This window comes from Ipomoea nil, unplaced genomic scaffold (assembly GCF_001879475.1).
Source record: "Ipomoea nil cultivar Tokyo-kokei standard unplaced genomic scaffold, Asagao_1.1 scaffold1407, whole genome shotgun sequence".
Classification (NCBI taxonomy): domain Eukaryota; kingdom Viridiplantae; phylum Streptophyta; class Magnoliopsida; order Solanales; family Convolvulaceae; genus Ipomoea; species Ipomoea nil.
In genome coordinates this window covers 5,940,745-5,965,646 of record NW_017617835.1, presented here as the reverse complement: position 1 = coordinate 5,965,646, position 24,902 = coordinate 5,940,745, and the positions used below count along the sequence as shown (strand labels likewise).

Here is a 24,902-nt window from a genome sequence, read left to right as displayed (position 1 = left end):
GCATTATTGTTGAAGCATTTATTTTATTTACTTTTTTAAAACTATACAACATGAAGTTCACCCCTACTTTCTTGTGAGAGAGGCCATCCATGTCACTCAGCGTCCTCTTAGAGTCAATGTTGAAAGAGAGTTTAAACAAGGATACAAGTTGAACGAAGCATAAAACGTCGCTACATAAATTGCTAGTATTATACAGAAGCTTGGGTTTTGAAGCTGTCAAAAGGCAGAAAAGTAGTAGTTTTACATATTACAAATACTAAATCCACCGTAAAACGGAATAATAATTACATTGGTTAAGTAAATTTTATATCCAACGTTTTCACTTGGACTTTGCTGCAGCAGTCCTCTGGACAGTTGAGACGCCATCAACAAATTTTGTTCGGAAAAGCACATTCGCATTGTTAAACATGCCTTCTTTCAAAGACACAACTATAAACTGCACACAGTAACACATATTTTAAGAATAAAAACAGGAAGCTTAACCCAAACAAGAGTACATACATAGTTAAAAAGAAAAACCTGGGAATGTGGAAAGTGTGTCTTAATCATCCTGCCAATGTTCTGAGTGTGACTAAGATCAAGAGCTGCATCAACCTGCCCAAACATAGAATGAATGCCAGCCCATCATAAAATCGTACCAACATGCATACTACTATTGGACAAGACTTGAAGAAGTTTCAGACTAATACCTCGTCAAGTATGTAAAGTGGAGCTGGTTTGAAAAGAAGCAAAGCCAGTATCAGAGAAAGTGCGAGCAGTGATCTCTGCCCCCCACTAAGTTCTGACAAGGATTGTTTCCAAACACTTCCAAATGCTACACGAACCTCCAACCCATCCAAGAAGCTACCCCCTTCAGGAGGATCCAGCTTTGCACTCGTGCCAGGTAAAAGTGTGGAAAATATTGATCCAAAGTCACTGCAAAAAGTATGCAACTTCTCAAACACAGTATCATTTGTAGATTTAAATTGCAGGTAAACAGTAAAACCTAAAGAGAAGTCATCGAGGGAAACATTCTCTACCTGTTAACTTTCTCCCAAGTAACTTTAAGTGTTTCTTTCTTCTTCTCATCAAGCTCTTCAATCACCTTCTTGATCTTTGATTTGTCATTCTACAGGAAGATTACTGTTGAGCATACGGCATTGCAGTGATAGCATACACTAATAATTGACAACACCAACCTCAATGATGTTCTTCTTAGATATTAAATCATTGTACTCATCTTCAGCTTTTTCAAACATTGCCATGACCTTTTTATTCACCCTTTTTTCAAGGCTGTAATACAGGGTATTAAAGAATTGATAAGTCAAAGACAGGAGAAGTCTTCTAGTCAAAGTTGAAATTTGTACCCCAAAAAAAAAAAATAAATTAAAACAAAAATTACCCTGATTGTTCAGCTTGTAGCTTTTCAAAATCCTCCTTGGTTTTACGAGGATTACGCGATGCGAAATCATAATCAGTTCCACTTTTTCCAAAAAGTTGTTTCTCGGATGCAATCCAGGCATGCTTCTCAAGCAATTTCTCTACTCTAAGAGAGCAATCTTTCTGATCCGTTTCCATGCGTTTTACCTGCAAAAAATTTACAGATGAAAGATGTTGTTCATCCATGCACATAACTAGAGCAAGTGGGTATATGCCTATTAAGTAAATAACCTCATTTTCCATTCTCTTCTTCTCAAGAGATGTCTCACTAAGTTTATGTTGAATTCCCTGCTGCTCCTTGAGGATGCTTGAAATTTGTGAATCACGTTCCTTCATCTTCAAGCGTGCTGAGTCAAGTTCTGTTTGGGCCAAGTTGTGATCACCATTCAAAGAAGCAACCTGCAACACGGAAGTTAAATTACAAAGAATCAATTTTTCGGTGCATTACTATTTGACAGGAAAAGATAATTTGTCAATGGTATATAGCAATAACCTTTGCCCTCTGAGAATCAACTCCATTTGTAAGGTCAGTAATTTGCTTCTTCAAAGAAGCTAACTGACTCTCCAATGTAGTATATTCCTGTTTGACAGCTTCCACCTCCATTATGAGCCTCTCCCTTTCATTCTCATGCCCCTGATAGGATCACAATCATTTTATTGAATACCCTAACATTTATCATGGCCTTATCAACTAGAGAACTATTAAAACAAATAGAATGCATAAAACAGAAAGACTAAAACAACTCAGGTTGTGATACTAACAGATGAACTAAAAAGGCAAAGTGGAGTATAATTAGATTATAAAGCACACTTGCTTTCCATGAGCATTTGACAAGATAATGTTAGAATGAGTCAACAACAAGATAGCACAAAGTAAGAGGGTGAGGAATTGACAGACAACCACATTGATGTTAGTTGCAAAGAATTGCAAATTTAAATTCAACCATTTAATAACATGTTACTAACTTCAATTCTTCAAAGAGCAGTTCTAACTGCTTTTGTATTAAAAACCTGTAGGTATGAAAAATATGTAAGAATACGCAGGTTGCTAAAGAGTCCCATGAACTGTTGATAACAATACCTACCTTTAGGTCCTTCAACAATGACTGAGTCTGACCCTTTACTGTCTTAATCTTCTTTTCCAAATCCTTGAGCCTACTTTCCCTACTACCAGCATGATCATGGATTGACTTTTCAAGAGATGACACTTTGGCAACCCAGCTTGCATACTGGAGCTCCTTCTCTTGCACAGCTAATTTTGATTCCTCTAGTTCCTGTTCAATCCTCTTTACTAGTTCTCCAAGCTATGTAATAACACAATGAATGAATACGAGGATTTATTTATATTTACAGAAGTACGGTAGGAAAACCAAATAATGATAGAAAGAATATAATAGCATAAAACTTCATATACAAACACAAGATAAGTGGTTCAACCTTATGATGTTCATTCTGCTCAGCTCTATTCTGAAATAATGAAAGATCATATGACTTCAGTTCCAATTGTGTCTTAAGGTCTTTGAACTTGCTTTGAAGAGGACGAAGCTCATTGATCTAAAAGCCCAAAAACAACTAGGTCAACCCCCTGGAGAGCAATACCATTAAGCGGTATATAATACTTTCTAATGTTGAAATAACTATAGACTGTTTTCAGTGTAAGTGTTAGCCAATAAAGACATTAGGCATGTTGTTTTAACAGCAATAAATAAATAAATCAGCAATGTATAATCAAAGATTTTTTATATTTTGATCACTAAAAGTACTAAAAGTAATAACTTTATAAAAAATTTAATAAATGACCACTAATAGAGAAAGCCCTAGTTGTAATTAAAAGACCTAGATTAAATGCAAACAATTAAAAATAAGAAGACTAGTTAAAACGGGAAATTTGTGTTTGGATCTATGAAGCTAAGGTAAAACTAGCCTTAGCATCAATTTCTGAGAGACGCTTCTGATGCAAAGAAAGTTTTGAGTCAGCCTCAGCCATAGCATGAAGTTTCCCCAATAATTCACCACCACCTCTGCAGCAACAAAAAAGATGTGTGCTTTAAAATGCCTGCATGCAGCTAAACTCAACACATTTGTCTCTAATAATATGAGGCAGCGAGACAAAACTAGCTATTAAATCATTTAACTAATGTTCCAGCAGAAACAAGCAGTTGAATACATCCTTATGAGAGCATCAAAGTTAAGCAGGACCAAATGGTCACATACTTTCGGCTACCACCAGTCAGAAGTCCACTAGGCTGAAAAATATCTCCTTCAAGAGTCACACTTGGTATACCAACTTCGCGATTAAAGGCAACCTATAATGCACAGTAAATTTATTAGATGATGGGCAAGATTCAAAAAAAAATAAGCTGCAAATAATTTCTCGCTCTAATTAATCACAAAAGACTCAGATTTTACAGAATGCCAAAGAAGTAATACACTAATACTACAGAGAATTTAGCTTGAAATTGTTTTCTTTCAGCATGTGTAGCACAGTAACTATAGAATTTTATGAATCAGCATTTGTTGGCATCCATCAGCCCCCATCAACTTCATGATTTAATTTGTATTTACAACATTATTGCTGATGCCATTATTCGTTAATTCCTCAACCATACACAAAAAATTGGCATCTTAACTGACTTCCTGAGCATTTTAGTCTAAACCAAGTTATCATGCTATAAGTGCCTAAATTCGAGAGCTATATATATAAACACAACAACATGAATGACCAACCATAACATTGTAAAATAGTTAAGTATAATCAATGCCAGCAGTGAATATTGACTGCTACAGAGAACCAGTCAAAGATGCCAGCATTCCAAATAAATAGTGTACTACTATTTGCAAATTTACCTCTCTTGCAGCATCAGTGGTTTTGCAAACAAAGGTTGACCCAAATACATATTCCATTGCACTCTGCAATACATATATCCCAAAAATTAGTTAATAAGGATAAAAAAAAAAAAAAAAAAAAAAAAAAAATCCATCTGCATATTATGACTGTCTACATAGAAATAGATTAAAAGATTATCTGGAGAATGAAAACGAAACTCATTAGGATTGGCAAAATCTTGGATGATAAGGCCATAAAAATCAGAACCAGAAAGCATAAAATTATGGAAGGGATAAATGCAATGGTAGCATACCTTGAGTTCTTCATCATATCCAATCAGAGCAAGAGCCACTTCGGCATTGCCCTTACCTACCTGAAAAAGGAAACAGATAAACAATCATCTTATCATAATGCAGTAACATAACAATTCAGAGATACAGTCAAGCACAGGAAAAACAGAGTGCGATGACTAACCAGTCTAGTTGCAGCACCTTGAGCTCTTGCAGGGACAGGATGACTTTGAATTTTGTTTAGAGGAATAATAGTTACTCTTCTCCTAAGACCACCATTTTGAAGAAGTTGCTTTCCAGTGTTTTCTGTGTCTACAACAATATTATACAACTTTCCACCAGCAGCAACCTGCACGAAATTTATAATAAAGCACCTCAAAACTCATGGCTAAAGATCACCCTGAATTGTTGAAGTATAATTAATGAATCAAGCAAAACACCAACCTCTAGGGCAGTCATTGAAGAACTATCCTTCACTTTGATGAGTTTTGCAACTACACCTTTCACCCTTGATCTATCAAAATTCTTCACAGGGTCATTGTATGTAAAGTCAACATTGGCTAGTTGTGAAGAAAGAACACGGATGTCATCCTTTAACTTCTGCACCATCGCTACTTCAACTACACGGTCCTGATAGCATTTATCACCAAGTAAAAACAAATTCAGATTTGGTATTGGTGGAAATCTTTGGGCACCAGTAGGAGAAATGATGTATACCTTTTGTAATGCTTCCATCTGCTCCTCCTTGTACCCCAGAGATTCCAATGCACTTTTAGTCTTTTCCACTTCTTTCTTCCGAGCACTGAGTTCATTCTCAACAGCAGCAGCCTCTTCATGCTTTGAGAGCAACTGCTTTTTCTTCTCCTTCAGTTCTTTCTCACAATGATTTATTTTAGTTTGTAACTGCTTCAATTCTGTTTCAGCAGTTCCAACAGCAACTTTGGCATCCCTTAGTTGATCTTCAAGACATTTCTCCTCATTGCCACTACTCTTACCTGCTAGCACACCCTACAGTATGACATATATCATTTAGTTGGTTGACTAATTTAATTTCAGTACAAACTTTTCAACTTTCTTGTGCATATAGTGCAACAGTTTCAAATTGTTCACCTCATACTCCTTCTCGTACTCTTCAAGACTCTTAGAAAGATCCTGAACACTTTTCTTGAGATCAGATGCTCCTGCCTCGGCATTTCGAACAGCAGCAGCCTTCTCTTCTGCTAATTGTTTCAACTCTTCAAGATTTGTCTCAATCTGGAAAGTGGAAACAGCCAAAAAAATGAATGACCTAATATCCAAGTGCAAAAAAAGATAAAAAGAAATTTTAATACCAACATGTTCAAAAGAACAAATAATTTCTATGGACTTTCACCCTTCAAACCTTTTTAGCATTATCTTTCTCAGTCTCAAGAATATCCTCTTGGTTTTTCATCACAGAGGTTTCTTTCACCAAATTACGCGAAAGAGCATCAACTTTCTCAGACAAACGTTTCACTTCCCCACCCATACTTGCTTCTTTTTCAGCCTGCAGTTCTGATGATTTCTTTTCCAAAAGTTTTACTTCTTCACGCATCTTATCTGCATTACTATCAATTTCAGATATCTTAGCTTTCATTTCTTCCAAACCCTTAACTGCATTATCCCTAATCTGCTCAGCTTGTACATAGTCATAGGCAATACAAAATCGCTTAAGGCGATCCAGTTCCGCATTTCCATTTGCCCACTGCATGTATTGCATCCTTTCTTTTCTCAGTTTCTCCAAAGCAGGAAGAATTTCGTGGTCAAGGAGCTTGTCAATCTCATCAACCTTGCTTTGTTTCTTTTCAAGTGTTTTCAGCGCAGCCTCTTTCTTTGTCTCATACATTCTTGTACCAGCAGCCTCCTCAAGCATAGACAACACTTCAGGAGGTTTCATGTTCAGGACTTTGGTAATGCGCCCTTGCATTATAAGAAAATGGGGGTTATTTACATTAAGTTGTACAGAGTGAAAAAGATTCTGCACACGATTTGGTTGTGCTAGGTGGCCATTGATAAGATACTTGTTCCTTCCACCAACTACAATCTGCAAATAAATTTATTACACATTACAATTTGTTGCAATTGAAGAAAATGGATATAAATATTCAGTGAAGCAGGGTAAATTTTTTTGGATAGGCGACTAGTGGTCTTTCCAGCAATCTCATCTCATAATCTAACAACTATTACAAGTTCACCATCTCAATTCAACGCCCTCTATGAATTAAAGCATAAACTTCATAATGCATACTTAATGAAATTTAGCACTAAAATTCAGCACGAACTGTAAAAATCACAGATTTCGCATTCTGTTAAGAAACTCCACGGTGTAATGACACATCTATGCAGGCTAACATATAGACAACCACGCATAAGTATGTCTGTGCAATGGAATTCAGCTGAATAGAGTAAACTCACCTGGCGAGTCACGGTAATTTCAGGACAATCCTCATACCCCAAAGGACTCCGATTACGGTCCGAGTTATCAAACACTATTGACACTGTGGCCTTAGTAATTCCAGCTTGGCCTTGCTTGTAGACTAGCTCTTGGAGATTCGAAGCTCTAACCTGCTGCAAATTCGTGATTCCGAGAACAAAGCAAATGGAATCCAGAATGTTCGATTTGCCAGACCCGTTCAGACCAGTGATGGCATTGAAAAACGGATCAAATCCAGAAACCACCGTCCTCGTAGCGTAGGACTTGAATCCCTCCAAACAGATTTCCTTGATATGCATTGTAGCTAGGAGTCAACACGCAGTGAGAACAAAAAAGCGAAACCCTAGAAATGAAGTTTTGGAGATCAAAACCTCAAAGGTACCTAACAGAAATACTCCGTAGGTTATGTTCCGGTGATCGGAAAACTGGTTTTCCAGTAAAGAGTGGCGCAAATGAATGGATTCTGTGATGATTTGAGTTTAGTGTTTAGCTTTTGGTAAAACGAGGCGGGAAAAACTTTTTCGAACCCATTTTGAACTCGTTCTTTTTTTCTTTTTTCTTTTCCTTTTTTTTTTTTTCTATTTTCCGGCAAATTATTACATAGATCCGGATCCACCTTGCAATGTGGACCCACGTCCAAAAAAATATAACTTATATATTGAATGTTTACAATTTACATATTGAATATTCGCAATTCAAATTACGAACATTCAGAACGTAAATTATAAACATTCATTATATAAATTGTGAATTTTGATATGGGTTCATGCACCTTGCAAGTAGCATAAGTGTTGCAGTTTTTCCAATCGTTATATCGTTATACAATGCATTGTGCGCCCTACTCAAAACGACGTCGTTTTTATGTTAAGAATTTATGTGTATTCTGCTAAGAGTTTATGTGTATTATATATTATGTTAGCTTATGTGTATTATGCTATGAGTTTATGTGTTCTACTATACAATTATGTACATTCTCGAAATAGAGTTTTTTTTTTTTTTTTTTAAGTTAACAGCAAAAACGACCAACGGGAAACGAAATTAAAAAAAACTACAACAAATACAAAACGACGTTGTTTTGGCCAGGGTGCACAATGCATTGTGCGCCTTGGTCCACGATATAATTTGTTTTCGAAATCGTTATATCGTGCACCAGGACGCACAATGCATTATGCGCCCTGCTCAAAACGACATCGTTTTTATGTTAAGAGTTTATGTGTATTTATATATTATGTTAGCTTATGTGTATTATGTTATGAGTTTATGTGTTCTACTATACAATTATGTACATTCGAAATAGAGTTTTTTTTTTTTTGAAGTTAACGGCAAAAACGACCAACGGGAAACGAAATTTCTAAAAAAAAATAACAAATACAAAACGACGTTGTTTTGGCCAAGGTGCACAATGCATTGTGCACCCTGGTCCACGATATAATTTGTTTTCCTCATTAGGCCTATATAATAGGCCATAACTCACAAGTTCTTAGCCCAGTTTTCAGTTATGTTCTTTTTTCAACAAGATGAGCCCAAAAATTAAGGCCCACTAAACATTCCAGCCCAGCTCATTTCCAGGCTGCAGCCGACCAGAAACGTCCACGTCAGAAGGCGGTTAACTTTTGAATCATCGTCAAACCTCTTCGGAAATGGTTGCAACCCAAACCTGTAACTCCCTCCTCCTCTAATATATATTACTCCGTATATATATCTCTGACATTTATCAGAAAGCGAACGGAGACATTTATCACATTTTGCAATATCCCCTATGAACCGAGTTTTCTCCAACAATTTCGAGTGGAAATCTCACTATACGTCAGTATCCATGGCTTCCATTCGATCCCGCTTGGAGCACTGTTTCACTGCCGACGCTCTCAGAGCCTATCTCGCAGAGTTCATCTCCACCATGTTCTTCGTCTTCGCTGCCGTCGGCTCTAGCATGTCGTCCAGTACGTCAAATTCAAAGCCATTTACTCATATTTTTTCTCAAATTTGAATTGATCGGTTAGATAAGGAGTGGTGTATTTAATTTAGTGTTGTGTGAATGCAGGGAAAATGTCGCCGGAGGCGGCGTCTGATCCGTCTAGCTTGGTGGGGATTGCAGTTGCTAATGCTTTTGCGTTGACTGTGGCGGTGTACATTTCCATTGGTGTCTCCGGCGGCCACGTCAACCCGGCGGTTACTTTTGCAAGGGCAGTTGGCCGCCACATCAGCCTTTCCATGGCCATATTTTACTGGATATCGCAACTGTTGGGATCTGTTATGGCTTGCGTCCTCCTAAAAGTATTTACTGTTCAACAGGTATATATTTACATTTCAACTAACAGTTTTGAATTTTGCTCTTGATGAAATTTTGGCTGTTAATAATTTTGATTCATGGCCAGCATGTACCAGTTTTGGGGATTCCGCAAGAAATGACAGGCTTTGATGCGGCCATATTGGAGGGCATGATGACATTTGTTCTGGTGTACACAGTTTATGCGGCGACGGACCCTAGAAAGGGGGCACTGTGTGCCATGGGACCCTTGGCAATCGGAATGATCGCCGGCGGCAACGTCCTTGCATCAGGAGCCTTCACCGGCGGATCCATGAACCCGGCGTACGCGTTTGGGTCTGCATTGATAGGAGGAAATTTCGGGAACCAAGCAGCGTACTGGGTCGGTCCCTTAATCGGCGGAACCATTGCCGGAGTTTTGTACGACAAGGTGGTTTTCCCATCGGAATCCGATGATTCAACCAGACCCGGTTTGAGTGAGGTTGGGGTTGTCTAAATGCAGGATTCATGTCTGTCTTAATTCTTCTTGTTTTAACTTGTAATCCATTAAACACGGAGCAGTAGATATTATATACTCCGTATGTTTTATATGTTACTATCATGTGAATGAAGTGTGTTCATTAATGTTCCTATGTTGTAACTACTATAGTACCGTAGTTCATAAATGTTTGTATTAATACAATCTCTATATGAGTAGTTGTGTATAATCCCAAATGAGCTAACAATCGCAGCATTGCCCGGCTGTTATCACTACTAAATCCTGAAACATTGGCTTTAATTCAAAAGTTAAATTGTCCTTTCTGTTACTAGTACTATTAAAACTTCTTTTGTTGGTTGCAATATTAAGCAGTGCTAAAACATTGTCCCAAACAAAAATGAGGAAGAAGATCCTTGATGGCTTATTGAAATTAAAATGTAGTTATTTTAGTCAATTAAAATGTATTTATGTTGAATTTAATATGTAACCTGCTCTTGATCTTAGTCACACTCAGAACATTGGTAGGATGATTAAGGCACACTTTCCACATTCCCAGGTTTTTCTTTTTAACTATGTACTACTCTTGTTTGGGTTAAGGTTCCTGTTTTTATTGTTAAAATGTGTTGTGTTGGGTGCCGTGTGCAGTTTATATATAGTTGTGTCTTTGAAATAAGGCATGTTTAACAATGCGAATGTGCTTTTCCGAACAAAATTTTAATGGATGAGGAAAGTGACTACTTTCAGTTGCTTAACGAGTGGTTTTGTCCAAAAGACATTGAATTATGTTATGGAGATTGTATTAATACAAACATTTATGAATTATGGTACTATAGTAGTTACAACATTGGAACATTAATGATCACACTTCACACAACACCAAATTAAATACAACACTCCGTATCTAACTGATCAAAATTGAGAAAAATTTAAATATGCATAAATGGCTTTGAACTTGACGTACTGGACGACATGCTACACCGTCACAGTCAACTTGACGTACTGGACGACATGCTAGAGCCGACGGCAATGAAGACGAAGAACATAGTGGAGATGAACTCTGCGAGATAGGCTCTGAGAGCGTCGGCAGTGAAGCAGTGCTCCAAGCGGGATCGAATAATGGAAGCCATGGATACAGACATATAGTGAGATTTCCACTCGAAATTGTTAAAGAAAACTCGATTCGTAGGAGCCTAGTCCGTCTAGCCTGGTGGGGATTACATTGCTAATGCTTTTGCGTTGACTGTGACGGTGTACATTTCCAGTGGTATCTCCGGCGGTTACTTTTGCAAGGGCGGTTGGCCGCCACATCAGCCTTTCCATGGCCATATTTTATTGGATATCGCAACTGTTGGGATCTGTTATGGCTTGCGTCCTCCTAAAAGTATTCACATGAAATTTTGGCCGTTAATAATTTGATTATTGGCAATGATACGCAGCATGTACCAGTTCTGGGGATTCCGCAAGAACGCGGCGGCCAACGCCAGAAAGGGGGCACCGTGTGCCATGGGAACCTTGGCAATCGGGATGATCGCCGGCGGCAACGTCCTTGCATCAGGAGCCTTCACCGGCGGATCCATGAACCCGGCGTACTCGTTTGGGTCTACACTGATGGGAGGAAATTTCGAGAACCAAGTAGCGTACTGAGTCGGTCCCTTAATTGGCGGAACCATTGCCGGAGTTCTGTACGACAAGGTGGTTTTCATCGGAATCCGATGATTGGTGGTTTTCCCATCGGAATCCGATGATTTAACCAGGCCCGATTTGAGTGAGGTTGGAGTTGTCTAAATGCAGGATTCATGTCTTAATTCTTCCTGTTCTAACTTGTAGTTTAATACAGAGCAGTAGATATTATATACTCCGTATGTTTTATATGTTACTATTATGTGAAGTCTTTTGGACAAAACCACTCGTTAAGCAACTGAAAGTAGTCACTTTCCTCATCCATTAAAATATACTATGCAGAACCTTGGGAAGGGAAACAACCACCTTAAACTCTGGAAAGTAGACACAGAAAGGAAAGCAACTTGTTCAAAATGGTGGTCTTAGGAGAAAGAGAACAAAATTCAAAGCCATCTTGCAGTTTCACTTGTCTAGATACAGATAAATTATTTACAGAGCGGGTAATAATTTACAAAGCAGGCACTTCCGATAGACTTATTGGTTGCAGAGAACAAATCAAGCTTCAACCCACGGGATTATGTTAATTAAACTGCAAAGAACATCATAACTCGATCAGGGGGTAATAGTGTGACAATGCAATCTATTCTCTTGCAGCCTGCATGTTATTTCCACAGGAAGCATTCCAAACCCCCTCCTCGATACGCTGAAAAACCAGGAAAAGTTCAATAAGCACACTAACAAGATCAACAAAAGGTAACAATAAAAAGAGCCTAGCTGATGGGGCTTTAAACACTGAGTTTCCAGGTTGACAAACCCTATCTGATGCATCACTAAAGATTAAAACACTGAAGAAATACCTGCAAAAGATAATTATGCAGCCAATCCAGCGTTTGTGGAAATGTATTAGCTGATATGTTGACAACTGTCAAACCCTGTTTATGAAGAATGCATTCCAATTTGGGAATCAATTGGTCAAAAGAGAAAGGAACTATATCAGACAGCATTTCATAGTTTTGAAGAAAGAAAATAATCATAGAAACATCAGATCGCCAACAAAGATCAGAATCCCACAATTATAAAATAAGAAAGAAAATATGTGTTTATAAGGCTATGGGTTAGACTAGCTAATTAGTTGGATTAAATCTTTTAGTGTGGTTTGACCCATGTGCATTATAACCCAATTGAGTGACCCTAGCCAAATCTTAGGGTGTGTTTGGTTCGCACATAGGAATCGGAATCGGAATGAGTATCAAATACTTGGTAATGGTAATGGGTTTTGATGAAAGTATTTAACATGTTTGGTAGTAGGGTGGAATGGGAATGGCTACTAATAGTAGTGCTTGAAAATGAATAAAGGGAATGAAACCCTTATTGTATTTGGGTATGGGTTTTTCAATTGATGGGGTATTTGAAACCCATAGTACTGTTCTAAAAACCTATCAACCAAACAACAACAATCACTTTCATACCCATTCCTATGGGCAAAACCCACCAACCAAACACACCCTTAGTTGTTTATAACAAGAATGAATCAAGCACTTTGACCCTTGCACTCACATTATCAGACCAAAGCTGAGCTGAACATTATAGAGCAAGACATGCCTCAAAATCCATCACTCATTATTGTCTCTTTATTGTAAGATTGCAAATTGAAAGTAACTATGTAAGAAAATATTTTTGACGCTTATGTAGGAAACAATTTGCATGTCTTAAAGCTCAGGAAAAGGAGAACTATCATGCTTAGCGACACATAAGCCTACCTGTGATGAGAATGAACAAAGGTAGTTCTGAATGGTTTTTAAGTTGCTCATTAATTTATCCTTGTCCTGAGAAAGATCAAGGATGACTTGATCAGTCAAAAGAAGTAAATGATTGCATATACAAGAGTATGTGTGTGTGTGTATTGGTAAGAGATTGCATCTTTGAAAATGTGAAGAAGCTCAGACGGCACAAGAAGCCACTTCTGATATAATGTTATGCAGGAGACTGCAATAAAGCAAAATTATCAAGGAGAGAGCATATTAGATTAGAAACCTGGATTGGCAATTTCTTTCTGCTTGCACTATTAGCTATCCACTCCTCAAGTAATGCCTGCATAAGAGGATTAACTTTGGTAAAATTATCAAATAGTATATGGCTGAAAATGTGTGAATTAACAAAGAAGATAAGATCAATTCTGAAAAGAAAAAATTCATAGAACTAATTCCACTTCTCTAATATTCCAGCAGTGATGGGCTAGAAAAATTTCAGTTGATGGTAGTGGTATATCCACGAGAAGAGTTTTGGTAAGACCTCATGATCAAATTCAGCCATTTTTAAAACTATAGGAATGACAATTGGTTGAGCGCCATATTTCTCTTTTCTACCACTGGGATTTTTATCAACAGGTGAACTTTTGACTGCTTCATCTGCACAATCAGGAAAGCAGTCAGAGCAGTTTCAATTAGCCAAATCTCACACGAAAAAATAAAAAATAAAAAAATCAGCACACTAAGACTGGAAGATGAACACATTCACAGTATGAAGAGTAGGCCTTGACCTTTAATTTCAGGAAATAAAGACTTCAGAGCACTTGTAACCTTATTTAGCTCATCAGCAGATACTCCTTCCACTGAAATCACATTCTCAGAATTGCAACCTTTGCTGTTGCAATGACTATCAGTTCCTGAAGTGACATCACTTTGTGTTTTGTTTTTGTAGTCCACTTTCAGAGAATTTGGCCCTTCCTCATTTGCTCGGGCAGTTGATGGTGATTTGTTCTCCTCATCCATCAAGTATATACTAGGATCCAAATGCATTCCCTGCCATAATCATAACCATCTGAAAGAGATCACAACTTTTACTGGAAATTTATATTGTTGACACAACTATATAAAAATGCAAAATATTATTTTACTATTGTTAAATCTAAGATTGGGCCAAGATCACTCACTAGGCTATAATCCACATCGGCCAAAGCACACTAAAAAATTGAATTCAATCAATTAGTTAGTCTAACCCATGACCTTATAAACCTATATGTCTCTCTTACTTTTTTCAAAGTCGGACTCTTAACAACTATTCTAGTAGTAAAAAAAAAATTCCTAGAAAAAGGAGCTACAGCATTTTTAATGCTTGTAGTTGTATATTTTCTTTTTTTGCATCTTCGGGCTCTAGCCATCACTTGGTGAAAAAGGTGTTAGTTCACGTCTTCTTCCACTATTTTCAATTAAGAGGCCTTCATATAATACATAGGCCCAATCAGGATGAGTTTATTTCTAACTAATTTGAGAGTATCTACTAATACAAGGACTTTAAAAAAAATTATTGTGTTTGGATAGACTTATGAAAAGAACTTATGACTTTTGAAAGCTATTTTTGAGTTCATAAAATTCATGTAACATAAATCTCTCTGGGAACCATGAGAGATCATAATACTTGGCATAGAAGGGCTGAATCCCTACACATTATAAATGTGTGATATGAATGGGTAGTTAATGCATTGAGAATCATACCTCAATTATGATTGGCTTCCCATCTTTCATTGCTTTCTTTAAATCACCGGCCAAACCTGCACAAATTTAGAGATTATGTGCCATATCATATTTCTTGAAATATTCCAAGGAGCTATTTCAATACCTTTCCTAACTACTCTGCATTCTCTGCAAAATTCTGTTATTAGTTCCTCGGGGGAGCTGAAATTTCGTGCCCATACATCAGAAGATGCCAAAGGTGCACTGCACGAATCAAGTATTCTAGTCAGGTATGGATCCTTGAATTATCTTTTTTTTTTATATAACAGTTTCTCAATCAATTATGGAGTATGAAGGAAGGTATATGCATGGAATTCTGAGAGCATGAATAATTTGTACCACGTATATCTAAACAAGAACGTCTCAAGATGGTTACATACTCTGTTGATGTGCGGAGTAGTTCATAGACCATATCTGTCTGTCAAAAAAAAAAAAAGTGTACACGAAAGTCATAAAACCTGAAATATGGCATACCAGTAGAAATGATGTAAGCATGAAACCCAAGTTTAATACCAAAAGTATACCTTCAAGACATTTGGCAAGTTCAGCCTCTGTGCAACCTGGGTAGAAATGGTCGACTTTCCAACACATGCAGTGCCACATACAAGAATAACCAAAGGTACTCTTTGATGGTGAAATCTAAAGGGGAAGTAATGAAAGAAATTGGAATGTGAATTTAGGCAGTTCAATCTTTAACTCAGTCATTGACATAGAAAATTGAATTTCATTTTAGAAATACAATAATGAGTATTGATTTAATTCCTTTAGTTGAATGTCATTTCAGAAATACCACTATTTTAAAATTTAAATCTTCGTATTACTCATGTAAATATCTCTTTCTAAAGAGAAGGCACCTTTGGTTTCCCCATAAATCAAATTGATTGATTAAATGAATTGGAGAAGGGGGTAGAGAGAGAGAGAGAGAGAGAGAGAGAGAGAGCATAAAATGTACAGTGTGTCATTGCTGATAAAAAATAAAATATGAATAATTAAAAAAGATGTCTGATAAGACAATAAGGATATGTACCATATTCTGTTGCACTGTAAGGTGGCATTTCACTCTTTCTATTTATTTATTAATCCTTGTTTGGTATAGCATGGCTGATGCAATTAGTAGTGGCAGACCACAACAACAGAGATAAAAGTGAAAGATAGGCTCCATATGCTTCAAGTGAACTACTCCGTAATAAGAAAATGTATGTTTTTTAAAGGAAATAAAAATTTTAATTTGAAGATCTCAATTCCATATCATTTTGGTGTAATAGATCCCACACCTCCGGTTATGGATTCTTAGGCCCAATTCTTTGGGGTGGGAGGGTGCTTATAGATTTTTGTAAATCTTTTACAGCCCTTTATATGTTAACTTATGTTCGTATTTATCCAAAAAATACATAGACTATTTAATGTACTCGAGAAAAAAAAAATCAAAACACTATGAACAGAATGCAACTAACCTCGTCATCATCTTGTAACGGTTTATATACTCTTCTCCATAACCTCGCCGCTCCATAAGCTGCAGACATCCAATTGGAAAGCAAGGTTGACCTTTCATTTCAAAAACTTTTAAAAGCTTTGCACATGGAAAGCCAATTAAGCAGGCTACAATTTTAATATGGTTGGCTTGTAATCCAGAAATTATGTGATTGTCAAAGAACATAATGGATAGGAAATAATGATTATGAAAAGAAAGAATAACCTTAAACAAATTTGCTTCCAAGTCTGATTGTGAGCTGCAAAATGTTATCAAACCAATAGATTTTTAAGAGCCAACAAAACAAGAGCAAAAGTGAAAACAAACTGAAATTCATAAAGAATTAAGTTAAGATTGCATACACATCAAGAAGGCTGTTATCCACGAGAAGCTTCTTAAGTTCTAGGGAAACTTTAATAGCCACATGATTTGGTATCTGTAACCAAGTTATTGTTATTAACCACAAAATGATGCCACTAATCCATAGGAAAGAACTATAGCTGGTGATAAACTTTGAAGGTACATCATCATGGAATTCCATTTCTTAGTCCTGAATTATTAATATACTACAAACTAATAACTGCTTCCATTCATATATTCTGATTATTGCAAACTGATAACGAGAAGATATGAAGATGTTAAACAACAATTCTACCGATAACTGAAGAATAATTGTATTTCAATCATTATATCTAACAGCAACTGAATTTTCAGCATGCGAAAAGGAAAATGTTAGCAAACCTTAGTGACAGTTAACATTCTGCTGAGCAAAAACCTTGAGAGAACATAGTAATGATCGGCATTCTCACCTAGCCATACTTTAACCTGAAACAAAATCAAAATTCAGGATCAATCGAAAGGAAATACGCGGAAATGCAAAGAGGAATTTAGAATTAGGAGATAGGAAAGGAGTACCTTAACAAAATCATACTTGGAGGAAGCGTTACGAGTGGATATTCTAGCAGGTTTCGCGGGAAAAGGAGGAGGAGCAGAAGCAGGAGCAGATCCTTCTTCGTAGTCATCTTCATCCAATTCATCTTCTACATTATTGCTAGGGCTTGCCATCACCACTCCCTTGTCCTTCCTCATCTTTCTCTGTCTAATTTTCTCTCGAAACGCTGAACATGAAGACTCCGAATAGATGTTTTTGCCGTCACGTACAATTTGAAGGAGAATTTTATTCTTCTCCTTCGTTTTATTCTCTGCTAATTGTTGTAAATACTTTTTTTTTTTAGAGAAAATAAAATAACTATTATGAAATTATGGAGTAGTTAAATAGTATTCCCACAAAATGTTTCTCTTAAATTAAGACTTCCTTTTTTGAGTACTATTGGTTCTATTACAATGCAATTATTTGTTCATAACTACTTTCTCAACCAATTGAAGCACAAAGAGCCAATTAGGGATGACAATTCTACCCGCACCCAACGGGTTTCCCGCATTCCCGCCCTTACGGATTTTAAAATACTCGCACAATTTGGGTAATGGGTGCGAGTATGGAGGGAAATTTGTATACCCGCGCGAGTATGGGGGCTCCCCGCACCCGCACCCGCACTTATATATATTGTTATTAGTATTCATTTATTATGTAAATTTATGTATATTTTATAATTTAAAATGCATAATGAATTAAACTTCTTAGTTTTTTGTTTATGAAATTTGAATAGGAACAACACAAATAACATAGAGTAAACACTTAATACAATTTATACTACCAACACAATTTTAGTTCCAATTAAAAACTAACTTCATTGGCTCTTATTAAATTTTATAGTTATGTTCAAACTTTAAAAAATAAAAATAAAAATCCATATGATAATTATAACTGTAGTATAAGATTTTTATTAGATTTAAGTGTAATATAAATAATTATAGTTGCGGGTTGGGTATTACCCGCACCCGCAAAATCCCCGCGGGGGCGAGTATGGGATAGGATTTTCATTACCCACGTGGGTGCGGGTGCAGGGAGTGGATTAGAAATGCGGGGCGGGGGCGGGGGGCGGGGGATATATCCTCCGCACCCACCCCGCCCCATTGCCATTCCTAGAGCCAATATCACCTCCACTGAAATTCGATCCCAGACTTTAGATAAGAAAACAACTTTATTTTGATAGAAAAATATTTCATGGGTATAAAAAGCTAAGGTAATGGCTCATGGGTCTCAACAGAAGTGATTAAATATGTGGAGTGTGATTTATGTACTTAAACTTCACGATTTTAATTATTGTCAATACTCTTTCAGTCGAATCGAGCTCGTTACATGGATGAAGGTGCGCACAAATATAGCTCCTAAACCCAAAACATGTAGCTAGAGAGATGAATGATTTTCGTGAATTGTAATGTAGTCAACAAAAAAATTTAATTTTATTGTGACTAAAGAGATGAATGACGAGTTGTCATTTAATTAGTATAATTTGGTTTTAAAGTTGTCTACTTGTCTATGTGATTTGAATATTACGATTTGTATTATATGTTCCCGCCGTTATTCTTTTATAATGGAGCGTTTTATTCCGCCAAAGTAAAACCAACGTCAAACAACATATATGGAATCCAAACACAGTAGTAGCAAAACATCAATCTGTCATCCCCATTATGTTTCACAACAAAAGCTTTCCCAGATTTTGCAACCTCGTAGTGCATATATGGATTGGTGACTCTTTGTCTTAATTGCATGCATCGAAAAACAGTTCGGAGAAGCAATCAGATTTTATATTCCTTCTCAGCAACGTCTGAAACGTAAGTGCGGCTGTTTTGAGTTAGTGCCTTCCACGTATACAAATATCTGGACACGGGAGCTTCCGTAAATTTCATAGAATGTATCTTCATTTTATCCATATATTTAATTTAACATATTACATAAAATTAAAAATATTTAATTAATTTTTTTATAATATAGAAACCTGCCATCACTACCCAAAGATATGCATTACGTAGTTATAAATCTATAAGTCCAAAGAGGATAGTTGTATAATTTATAGTATAGCTTATACATTAAAAATCAAGCCTAGGGCATTAGTATAGTGAAAAAAAGTTTCACCAAAGGTATGCATTGTATAATTTCTAATATATCTTAGACATTAAATTTATAGATTACACCAAAAATTACATCTAGTCTTGCCTAAGGCATTGGTCTAGTGAACGCAAAGTTTCACTTAAGACTAGTTTCATGCATGCAGTTAGGTGCACACAAAACTTTACAATTTGGTGCTAGATTTCAAATTTAGATTGACTCGATTTACCTCCTTATGAGCTTGAAAGTAGGATTTACTGGGTTCAATATATAGTTCAAAAACCTAAGTATGAATAATGAGTCTATTCATATTAAACTATAAATAGGCCCAAGTTGCTCATTCCTTCTTGGACTGGTCTATGTGGCCTAAGCTCTTTTGATTGACTGGTCCGTCTAGTCATCCCAATATATCATCCATCAATACGATTTTTGTAACATTAAATGATTCAATTACACACTTTTTTATTCGACGGTCTAATTACATGAACATTAAAAGTTCAATACCCTATTTGAACACTTTTTCAAAAATAAAAATAAAAATTCCAACCAACCCTAAAGGTGTAATTGTTAATTGAATTTATTTAATTGTTCGCATGATGGAATTTACTTACTCAGTTGCTCTTGATAATTTATTATGTTTTGTTTGTATGTTTCTACAAACCTAAAATCTCAATTAAGATTTATGCAATCTCGTTAACACCTCACATGTTTCTACCACTTAAAAATTTTTAAGATTTACACAATCACATTAACACCTCTCATAGGTAATACATTAGGTGGATAATGGAATAAGATTGTCATAACACTAGAGAGTTCCATTATATTAATGGAAACAATACCCAAAAAAAAAAAAAAAAAAAAAAAAAAAAAAAAAAAAAAAAAAGTACCTTCTGCTATACCAATCCCCCCACAATTTACGGCAAGTTACAAAATCAAAATGAAAAAGAAAAAGAAAAAAAGAAAAAAAGAAAATTAAATTCCCAATCATATATAGATATTTGATTTAACCCTCAAAGCTGGCTTTTGGGCCACGGGAATAACATCACCCCCACCAACCGCACCATTGCCACTCCCGGCCACTTTCCTCTTAGGCTTGGCTTCTTGTAGCATTGACACAACATCTCTCATCGACGGGCGGTCCGCCGGATTCCGGCTAGTGCACAATAATGCGACCTTAAGTAATAACATCATTTCTTCCCTCACCGAAAGACAAGACGCACCAGCATTTTTATCTAACACGTCTTTTATACCGTCTTTACTCTTCAATTTCGTTCTCACCCAATCTACCACGCTATTGCCATCTCCAAATTCAGCATCCACCGATCTTTTACCCGTCAATATCTCCATCAACACTACTCCGTAACTATAGATGTCACTCTTCTCGTCAACTTGCAATGTATAAGCATATTCTGCAAACCATTTACAAATCATTAAATAAGTATGATCATTATTATTATTATAGAATTCTTCTATAGTAGCCATCGGCCATCACTATTAATGCTAATAATATTAAATATAATTATATATAATATACATTATTACATCAAATATTATATATTAATAGTAATAGTAATTATACTTAATATTATTCACGCGATATAAAATCATTTATAGTGGTTAGTGAGATAAAGCAGGACTAATCCGAAACCGATCATGACAATTTGGCTTCTAGCGCACAAAGAGTTTTGACTTTTCAAATGAAGCATAATACTAATTGTTGGGTTAATCATCATTACATCTGGATCAACTATACTTTGCAAAATCTTAGTAGGGTCCATAGGATTGAAAGAGTGAAATTAAAGCCAGGGAATAATGCACCGGAATTTATATCGTGAATCATAATACATTATAGATATGATGGATCCTGGTCCACGATATAACGATTGATAATACATATCACAAAAAATAGTTAGTTGCATATTACTATGAAATTTGAAATTATAGCAAATCATGACAACTAAGAGCAATAAAACGCGTATATTTAGTAGCACTCAAAATGTGATTAAAAAAAATTAATAAATGTCTTTTTGAAAGCATAGTGACATTTTTTATTTCATAGTTTATATTTCTCACTTTTCTTAATATTACATTCTTTTAAGTTCTTAGGTAATTAATATGAAATTTTGTAAAGGGTAATATTAAAAATAATGTGATAATTTGAATTATTGAGCGATACTACTTAAGAAAATCTTTAAGACAGAATTCATGGTGGTGACATGCACCACATTAATTATGTATGCAAAGTGACATCATTCGTCACCCTGCAAAATGAATTAAACTAAATCAATTATGGGTACCCCATCAAAACCTTAGAACATACACTAACCTATAATAAATTCAAATAAGATTAAAAAAAAAAAAAGAAGATGAAATATGAGCGAAAATGAGGAATCAAAAAGAATAGTTGCAAGGATATACCTGGAGCAATGTAACCATAAGATCCTGCAATGACTGACATAGATTCGTCACTTTGGATTAATTTCGCAACTCCAAAATCAGCCACTCTGGCCTCCATTTCATTGTCCAGAAGAATGTTACTAGGTTTTAAATCTCGGTGTACAATGACGGGTTCGCAGTCATGATGCAAATAACAAATTCCTTGAGCAACTCCAAGTGCAATCTTGTATCTCGTGACCCAATCAGCAGCCATATTGGTAGCCTTGTTTTTGGAATGAAGTAGATCGTCAAGACTCCCATTAGGCATGTACTCGTAGAGTAACATTGTACACTCATTGTTGCTACAACATCCTAGTAACCTCACAATGTTCCTATGTCTTACGTTGCCTAAAACATCGACTTCGGCCAACACCCCTTGCCGCTTCCGGACGGTCTCTTTTTGCTTCCCCCATAGTTTCTTCACCGCGATAATCTCACCGCTGGGCATCTCCGCCTTGTACACCGTCCCCGCTGATCCCATTCCGATCACCTGATCGCTCATGCTCAGGCATTCCATCACATCATCCGCCGTGAAATTCAAGCGCTGAAACGCCGTTAACTTCCAGGGGCCGATGTCCCGGTCGCCGGAAAATCTAAGGCGGTAACTCGCGTGGAAACACCGGCTACCCACGATGAGTACAAACAAGCAGATTCCAAATGCCGCAGCAACGATCCACACGACCGCGCCGGCTGTCTTCTTCGGCTGCTGCTTATTCTCCACCGCCGCCGCCGGCCCGTCGGTCCGGCATGGCTTCTGAATCGCGCTGCCGCAGAGGCCTTCGTTTCCGATAAAGGACGAGGGATGAAGACTGGAAAATATTGAACTGGAAGACGGTAAGGGACCGGTGAGGTGATTGAAGGAGACATTGAAGCTCTCCAGGGTGCTGCAATTGCCGAAATTGGAAGGAATTGTGCCGGTGAGGAAATTATGCGACAAATCAACGTCGGCGATTGACGGCAGAGTGGAGATCTCCCAGGGAATAATCCCCGACAGCGAATTCTGACGTAAATTTAACATTATAAGCTTCTGACAATCCTCGATGTCCCAAGGAATGCTACCCGTGAGATTATTTCCATGGAGTTCAATGTTGGCCAGTGTCTGACAACCTTTGAAGTCGGGAATCTTGCCGCTCAGGTTACTGTAACTTGCAGAAAACACCTGCAAACTCGGGGCTTTCCAAATGTTGTCGGGCAGTTCACCCTGGAATGAATTCTGGGAGACATTCAAGTTCACCAAACTTCCGGCATTGCCTAAATCTCTTGGAATTTGACCGCTGAAACTGTTCCGGCTAACGTCCATCAACGTTAAGTTGGGGAAGGAGCCAAACCCGACAGGGATGGAGCCATTAAGGTTGTTGTTTTGAATTCTAATCCTACATAAAGCTGTACAGTTTGCCAGAGATTCCGGCAAAGCTCCGATGAAGTGGTTGCTGAACAGGATTAGCTTCTCCAGCTTGTTGCCAAGGCAAAGATTGGCCGGAATTGGACCAGAGAGAGAATTGGTAGAGACGTCGAGCTTCTGTAACTTCCCATTTGAGCCGAGTTTCTGCGGTAAAATCCCAGATAGATTGTTAGTCCACAGGTTCAAGATTTCAAGCTCTGGAAGATCTCCGATGCCTTGTGGAATTTGACCTGTCAAGTTGTTGTTCATCAAAGACAACAACCGAAGCTTTTGCAGTGATGATAGCGAGGTCGGGATTGCTCCTGAGAGGAAATTATCGGATAAATCGAGCTCTTTTAAGGATGTTAGTTTACCCAATTCCGATGGGATTGCACCGGCGAAACTGTTATTGTAAATAATGAAAATTTCAAGCTTTGTCAGGTTTCCCAGTTGGGGAGGCAGAGGACCTGAGAGGTTTGATGATTCGATATCAAGATAGGCCAAGTTCGATAGCGAGCCAAATTGCGGCGGAACGCCGCCGCTGTACACATTGCACCCAATCTGCAAATGCTCAAGCCGGTTCAAGAAACCCAACTCCGACGGGATTGGACCGGTGAGTAAGTTTCCGGCCAGGTACAAAAACCTCAGCTTTACGAAACTCCCATAACTGCCCGGAATTTCCCCGTCGAAGTAGCTGCCGCCGAGGTTGAGATACTCGAGGTTCGGCAGGTGGACGACGTCTCCCGGCAAAGGGCCGGTGAAGTTGTTGCTGAAAGCGTCAAAGTGAGTCAGAGACTTGAGTCTTGAAATGCCGGGCGGGAACGTCGAGCTGAAGTTATTGCGGCTAACGTCGAGCGTCCGGAGAAAGGAGAATTGAAAAAGCACCGGCGGCAAAGGGCCGCCCAGAACGTTTGCGCTCAAATTCAGGTGGTGGAGGTGGATTAAATACCGGATATCCGCCGGAATAACGCCGGAGAGGCTCCGGCCGGAGAGATTAATCCCGGTGACAAAACCAGTCTTCTTGTCACACTTGATCCCCGACCAAGAACACCAAACATGCTCAACCCCCGGCTTCGACAATGCCGAGGTCGGATCCCAATCACGCAACGTGTCGAAAGGATCTTTGAGCGACGATTTCAACGACAAGAGCGACACTAACTGAACGGAAACATTTGCAGAAGAGGGCGCAGAAAACACCGGCGAGAATCTTGACAGAACCAACAAAATCAAGAAACCCAAAGCCAAAACGAAGCCAGAAGAAGAAGAAGAAGAGGTGTTCATAGTTGAGCTATGGGGATGAAGAATCGGAAATGGCGGATAACGGTATAGCATTAACAGAGGTAAATTTAAGGTATGGAAGGTTTTGATGGTTAGAATGGCTTTTTCGGAGTGCTTGTTGCAGAGGATGTCTCATGATGGGGTGGAGTTTTGTTTGGTGTGAAGAGAGAGAAAAAAACAGAGATAAAAAGCAACTATTTGTACTACTAGCTTGCGTTACTAGTGTGAGTAGTGTCACTTGTTTAGCTGTAATGCAAATCTAAATTTGGGGTTATTAGTGTGATTTATCTCTTTTATAAAATTTGTAAAATATTACATAAAAATATGATTTATTTATTTTATACCTACTCTCAAACAATGGATGTGGATCCTTCTACTTACCCCCAAAATATATAATTCCCTAAATTCCTAATAAACAACCACATCTTTGTCTCAAAAACGTTCACATTCAAATTCTATTCT

At 37.4% G+C, this 24,902-nt stretch overlaps 4 protein-coding genes and 1 pseudogene across 5 annotated transcripts; 2 read left to right on the top strand and 3 right to left on the bottom strand.

The window, feature by feature from the left end:
* Nucleotides 1–145: 145 nt before the first annotated feature.
* LOC109186939 (structural maintenance of chromosomes protein 2-1-like) lies at nucleotides 146–7,500 on the bottom strand. Its single transcript, XM_019337136.1, has 20 exons — nucleotides 6,970–7,500; nucleotides 5,918–6,598; nucleotides 5,647–5,790; nucleotides 5,254–5,544; nucleotides 4,981–5,166; nucleotides 4,721–4,885; nucleotides 4,560–4,619; nucleotides 4,267–4,329; nucleotides 3,634–3,725; nucleotides 3,344–3,440; nucleotides 2,857–2,973; nucleotides 2,505–2,723; nucleotides 1,913–2,053; nucleotides 1,651–1,818; nucleotides 1,382–1,566; nucleotides 1,179–1,272; nucleotides 1,020–1,108; nucleotides 690–915; nucleotides 520–594; nucleotides 146–436 (listed from the first exon to the last, which is right to left on the bottom strand). Exons 1-20 carry the CDS (start codon nucleotides 7,285–7,287, stop codon nucleotides 320–322), a joined length of 3,528 nt encoding a protein of 1,175 aa, XP_019192681.1. The 5' UTR covers nucleotides 7,288–7,500; the 3' UTR covers nucleotides 146–319.
* Nucleotides 7,501–8,709: 1,209 nt separating this feature from the next.
* LOC109186762 (probable aquaporin TIP5-1) lies at nucleotides 8,710–15,576 on the top strand. 2 transcript variants are annotated; one of them, XM_019336884.1, is made up of 4 exons: nucleotides 8,710–8,928; nucleotides 9,030–9,280; nucleotides 9,364–9,767; nucleotides 15,566–15,576. In XM_019336884.1, the coding sequence occupies exons 1-3, from the start codon at nucleotides 8,748–8,750 to the stop codon at nucleotides 9,748–9,750; spliced, it is 819 nt and encodes a 272-aa protein (XP_019192429.1). In that variant the 5' UTR covers nucleotides 8,710–8,747; the 3' UTR covers nucleotides 9,751–9,767; nucleotides 15,566–15,576. The 2 variants fall into 2 exon arrangements, with proteins under 2 accessions (XP_019192429.1, XP_019192428.1); XM_019336883.1 differs by lacking the exon at nucleotides 15,566–15,576 and having other exon boundaries at nucleotides 9,364–9,882.
* Nucleotides 10,673–11,448, top strand: LOC109186274 (annotated as a pseudogene).
* Nucleotides 11,760–17,546, bottom strand: LOC109186761. Its single transcript, XM_019336882.1, has 15 exons — nucleotides 17,251–17,546; nucleotides 17,077–17,160; nucleotides 16,698–16,771; nucleotides 16,561–16,594; nucleotides 16,319–16,377; nucleotides 15,389–15,503; nucleotides 15,245–15,282; nucleotides 14,971–15,068; nucleotides 14,847–14,902; nucleotides 13,892–14,153; nucleotides 13,645–13,760; nucleotides 13,387–13,443; nucleotides 13,113–13,178; nucleotides 12,210–12,284; nucleotides 11,760–12,055 (listed from the first exon to the last, which is right to left on the bottom strand). The coding sequence occupies exons 1-15, from the start codon at nucleotides 17,422–17,424 to the stop codon at nucleotides 11,993–11,995; spliced, it is 1,371 nt and encodes a 456-aa protein (XP_019192427.1). The 5' UTR covers nucleotides 17,425–17,546; the 3' UTR covers nucleotides 11,760–11,992.
* Nucleotides 17,547–20,079: 2,533 nt separating this feature from the next.
* On the bottom strand, nucleotides 20,080–24,651 carry LOC109186760 (leucine-rich repeat receptor-like protein kinase TDR). Its single transcript, XM_019336880.1, has 2 exons — nucleotides 21,764–24,651; nucleotides 20,080–20,754 (listed from the first exon to the last, which is right to left on the bottom strand). The coding sequence occupies exons 1-2, from the start codon at nucleotides 24,492–24,494 to the stop codon at nucleotides 20,330–20,332; spliced, it is 3,156 nt and encodes a 1,051-aa protein (XP_019192425.1). The 5' UTR covers nucleotides 24,495–24,651; the 3' UTR covers nucleotides 20,080–20,329.
* Between the last annotated feature and the right edge of the window lie 251 nt (nucleotides 24,652–24,902).

Excerpts from the sequence above, each read along its gene's own strand:
- LOC109186761 (XM_019336882.1), bottom strand. The coding sequence starts at position 17,424 with ATGAGGAAGGACAAGGGAGTGGTGATGGCAAGCCCTAGCAATAATGTA. Across the intron at positions 15,283-15,388 it reads ACTTGCCAAATGTCTTGAAG|ACAGATATGGTCTATGAACT; the intron begins GTATACTTTTGG and ends TTTTTTTGACAG. Across the intron at positions 14,154-14,846 it reads GGAAGCCAATCATAATTGAG|GGAATGCATTTGGATCCTAG; the intron begins GTATGATTCTCA and ends TGATTATGGCAG.
- LOC109186939 (XM_019337136.1), bottom strand. The coding sequence starts at position 7,287 with ATGCATATCAAGGAAATCTGTTTGGAGGGATTCAAGTCCTACGCTACG. Across the intron at positions 6,599-6,969 it reads AAATTACCGTGACTCGCCAG|ATTGTAGTTGGTGGAAGGAA; the intron begins GTGAGTTTACTC and ends ATTTATTTGCAG. Across the intron at positions 916-1,019 it reads ACTTGGGAGAAAGTTAACAG|TGACTTTGGATCAATATTTT; the intron begins GTAGAGAATGTT and ends TACTTTTTGCAG.
- LOC109186762 (XM_019336884.1), top strand. The coding sequence starts at position 8,748 with ATGAACCGAGTTTTCTCCAACAATTTCGAGTGGAAATCTCACTATACG. Across the intron at positions 8,929-9,029 it reads CGGCTCTAGCATGTCGTCCA|GGAAAATGTCGCCGGAGGCG; the intron begins GTACGTCAAATT and ends GTGTGAATGCAG. Across the intron at positions 9,281-9,363 it reads AAGTATTTACTGTTCAACAG|CATGTACCAGTTTTGGGGAT; the intron begins GTATATATTTAC and ends ATTCATGGCCAG.
- LOC109186760 (XM_019336880.1), bottom strand. The coding sequence starts at position 24,494 with ATGCTATACCGTTATCCGCCATTTCCGATTCTTCATCCCCATAGCTCA. Across the intron at positions 20,755-21,763 it reads TTATGGTTACATTGCTCCAG|AATATGCTTATACATTGCAA; the intron begins GTATATCCTTGC and ends AATGGTTTGCAG.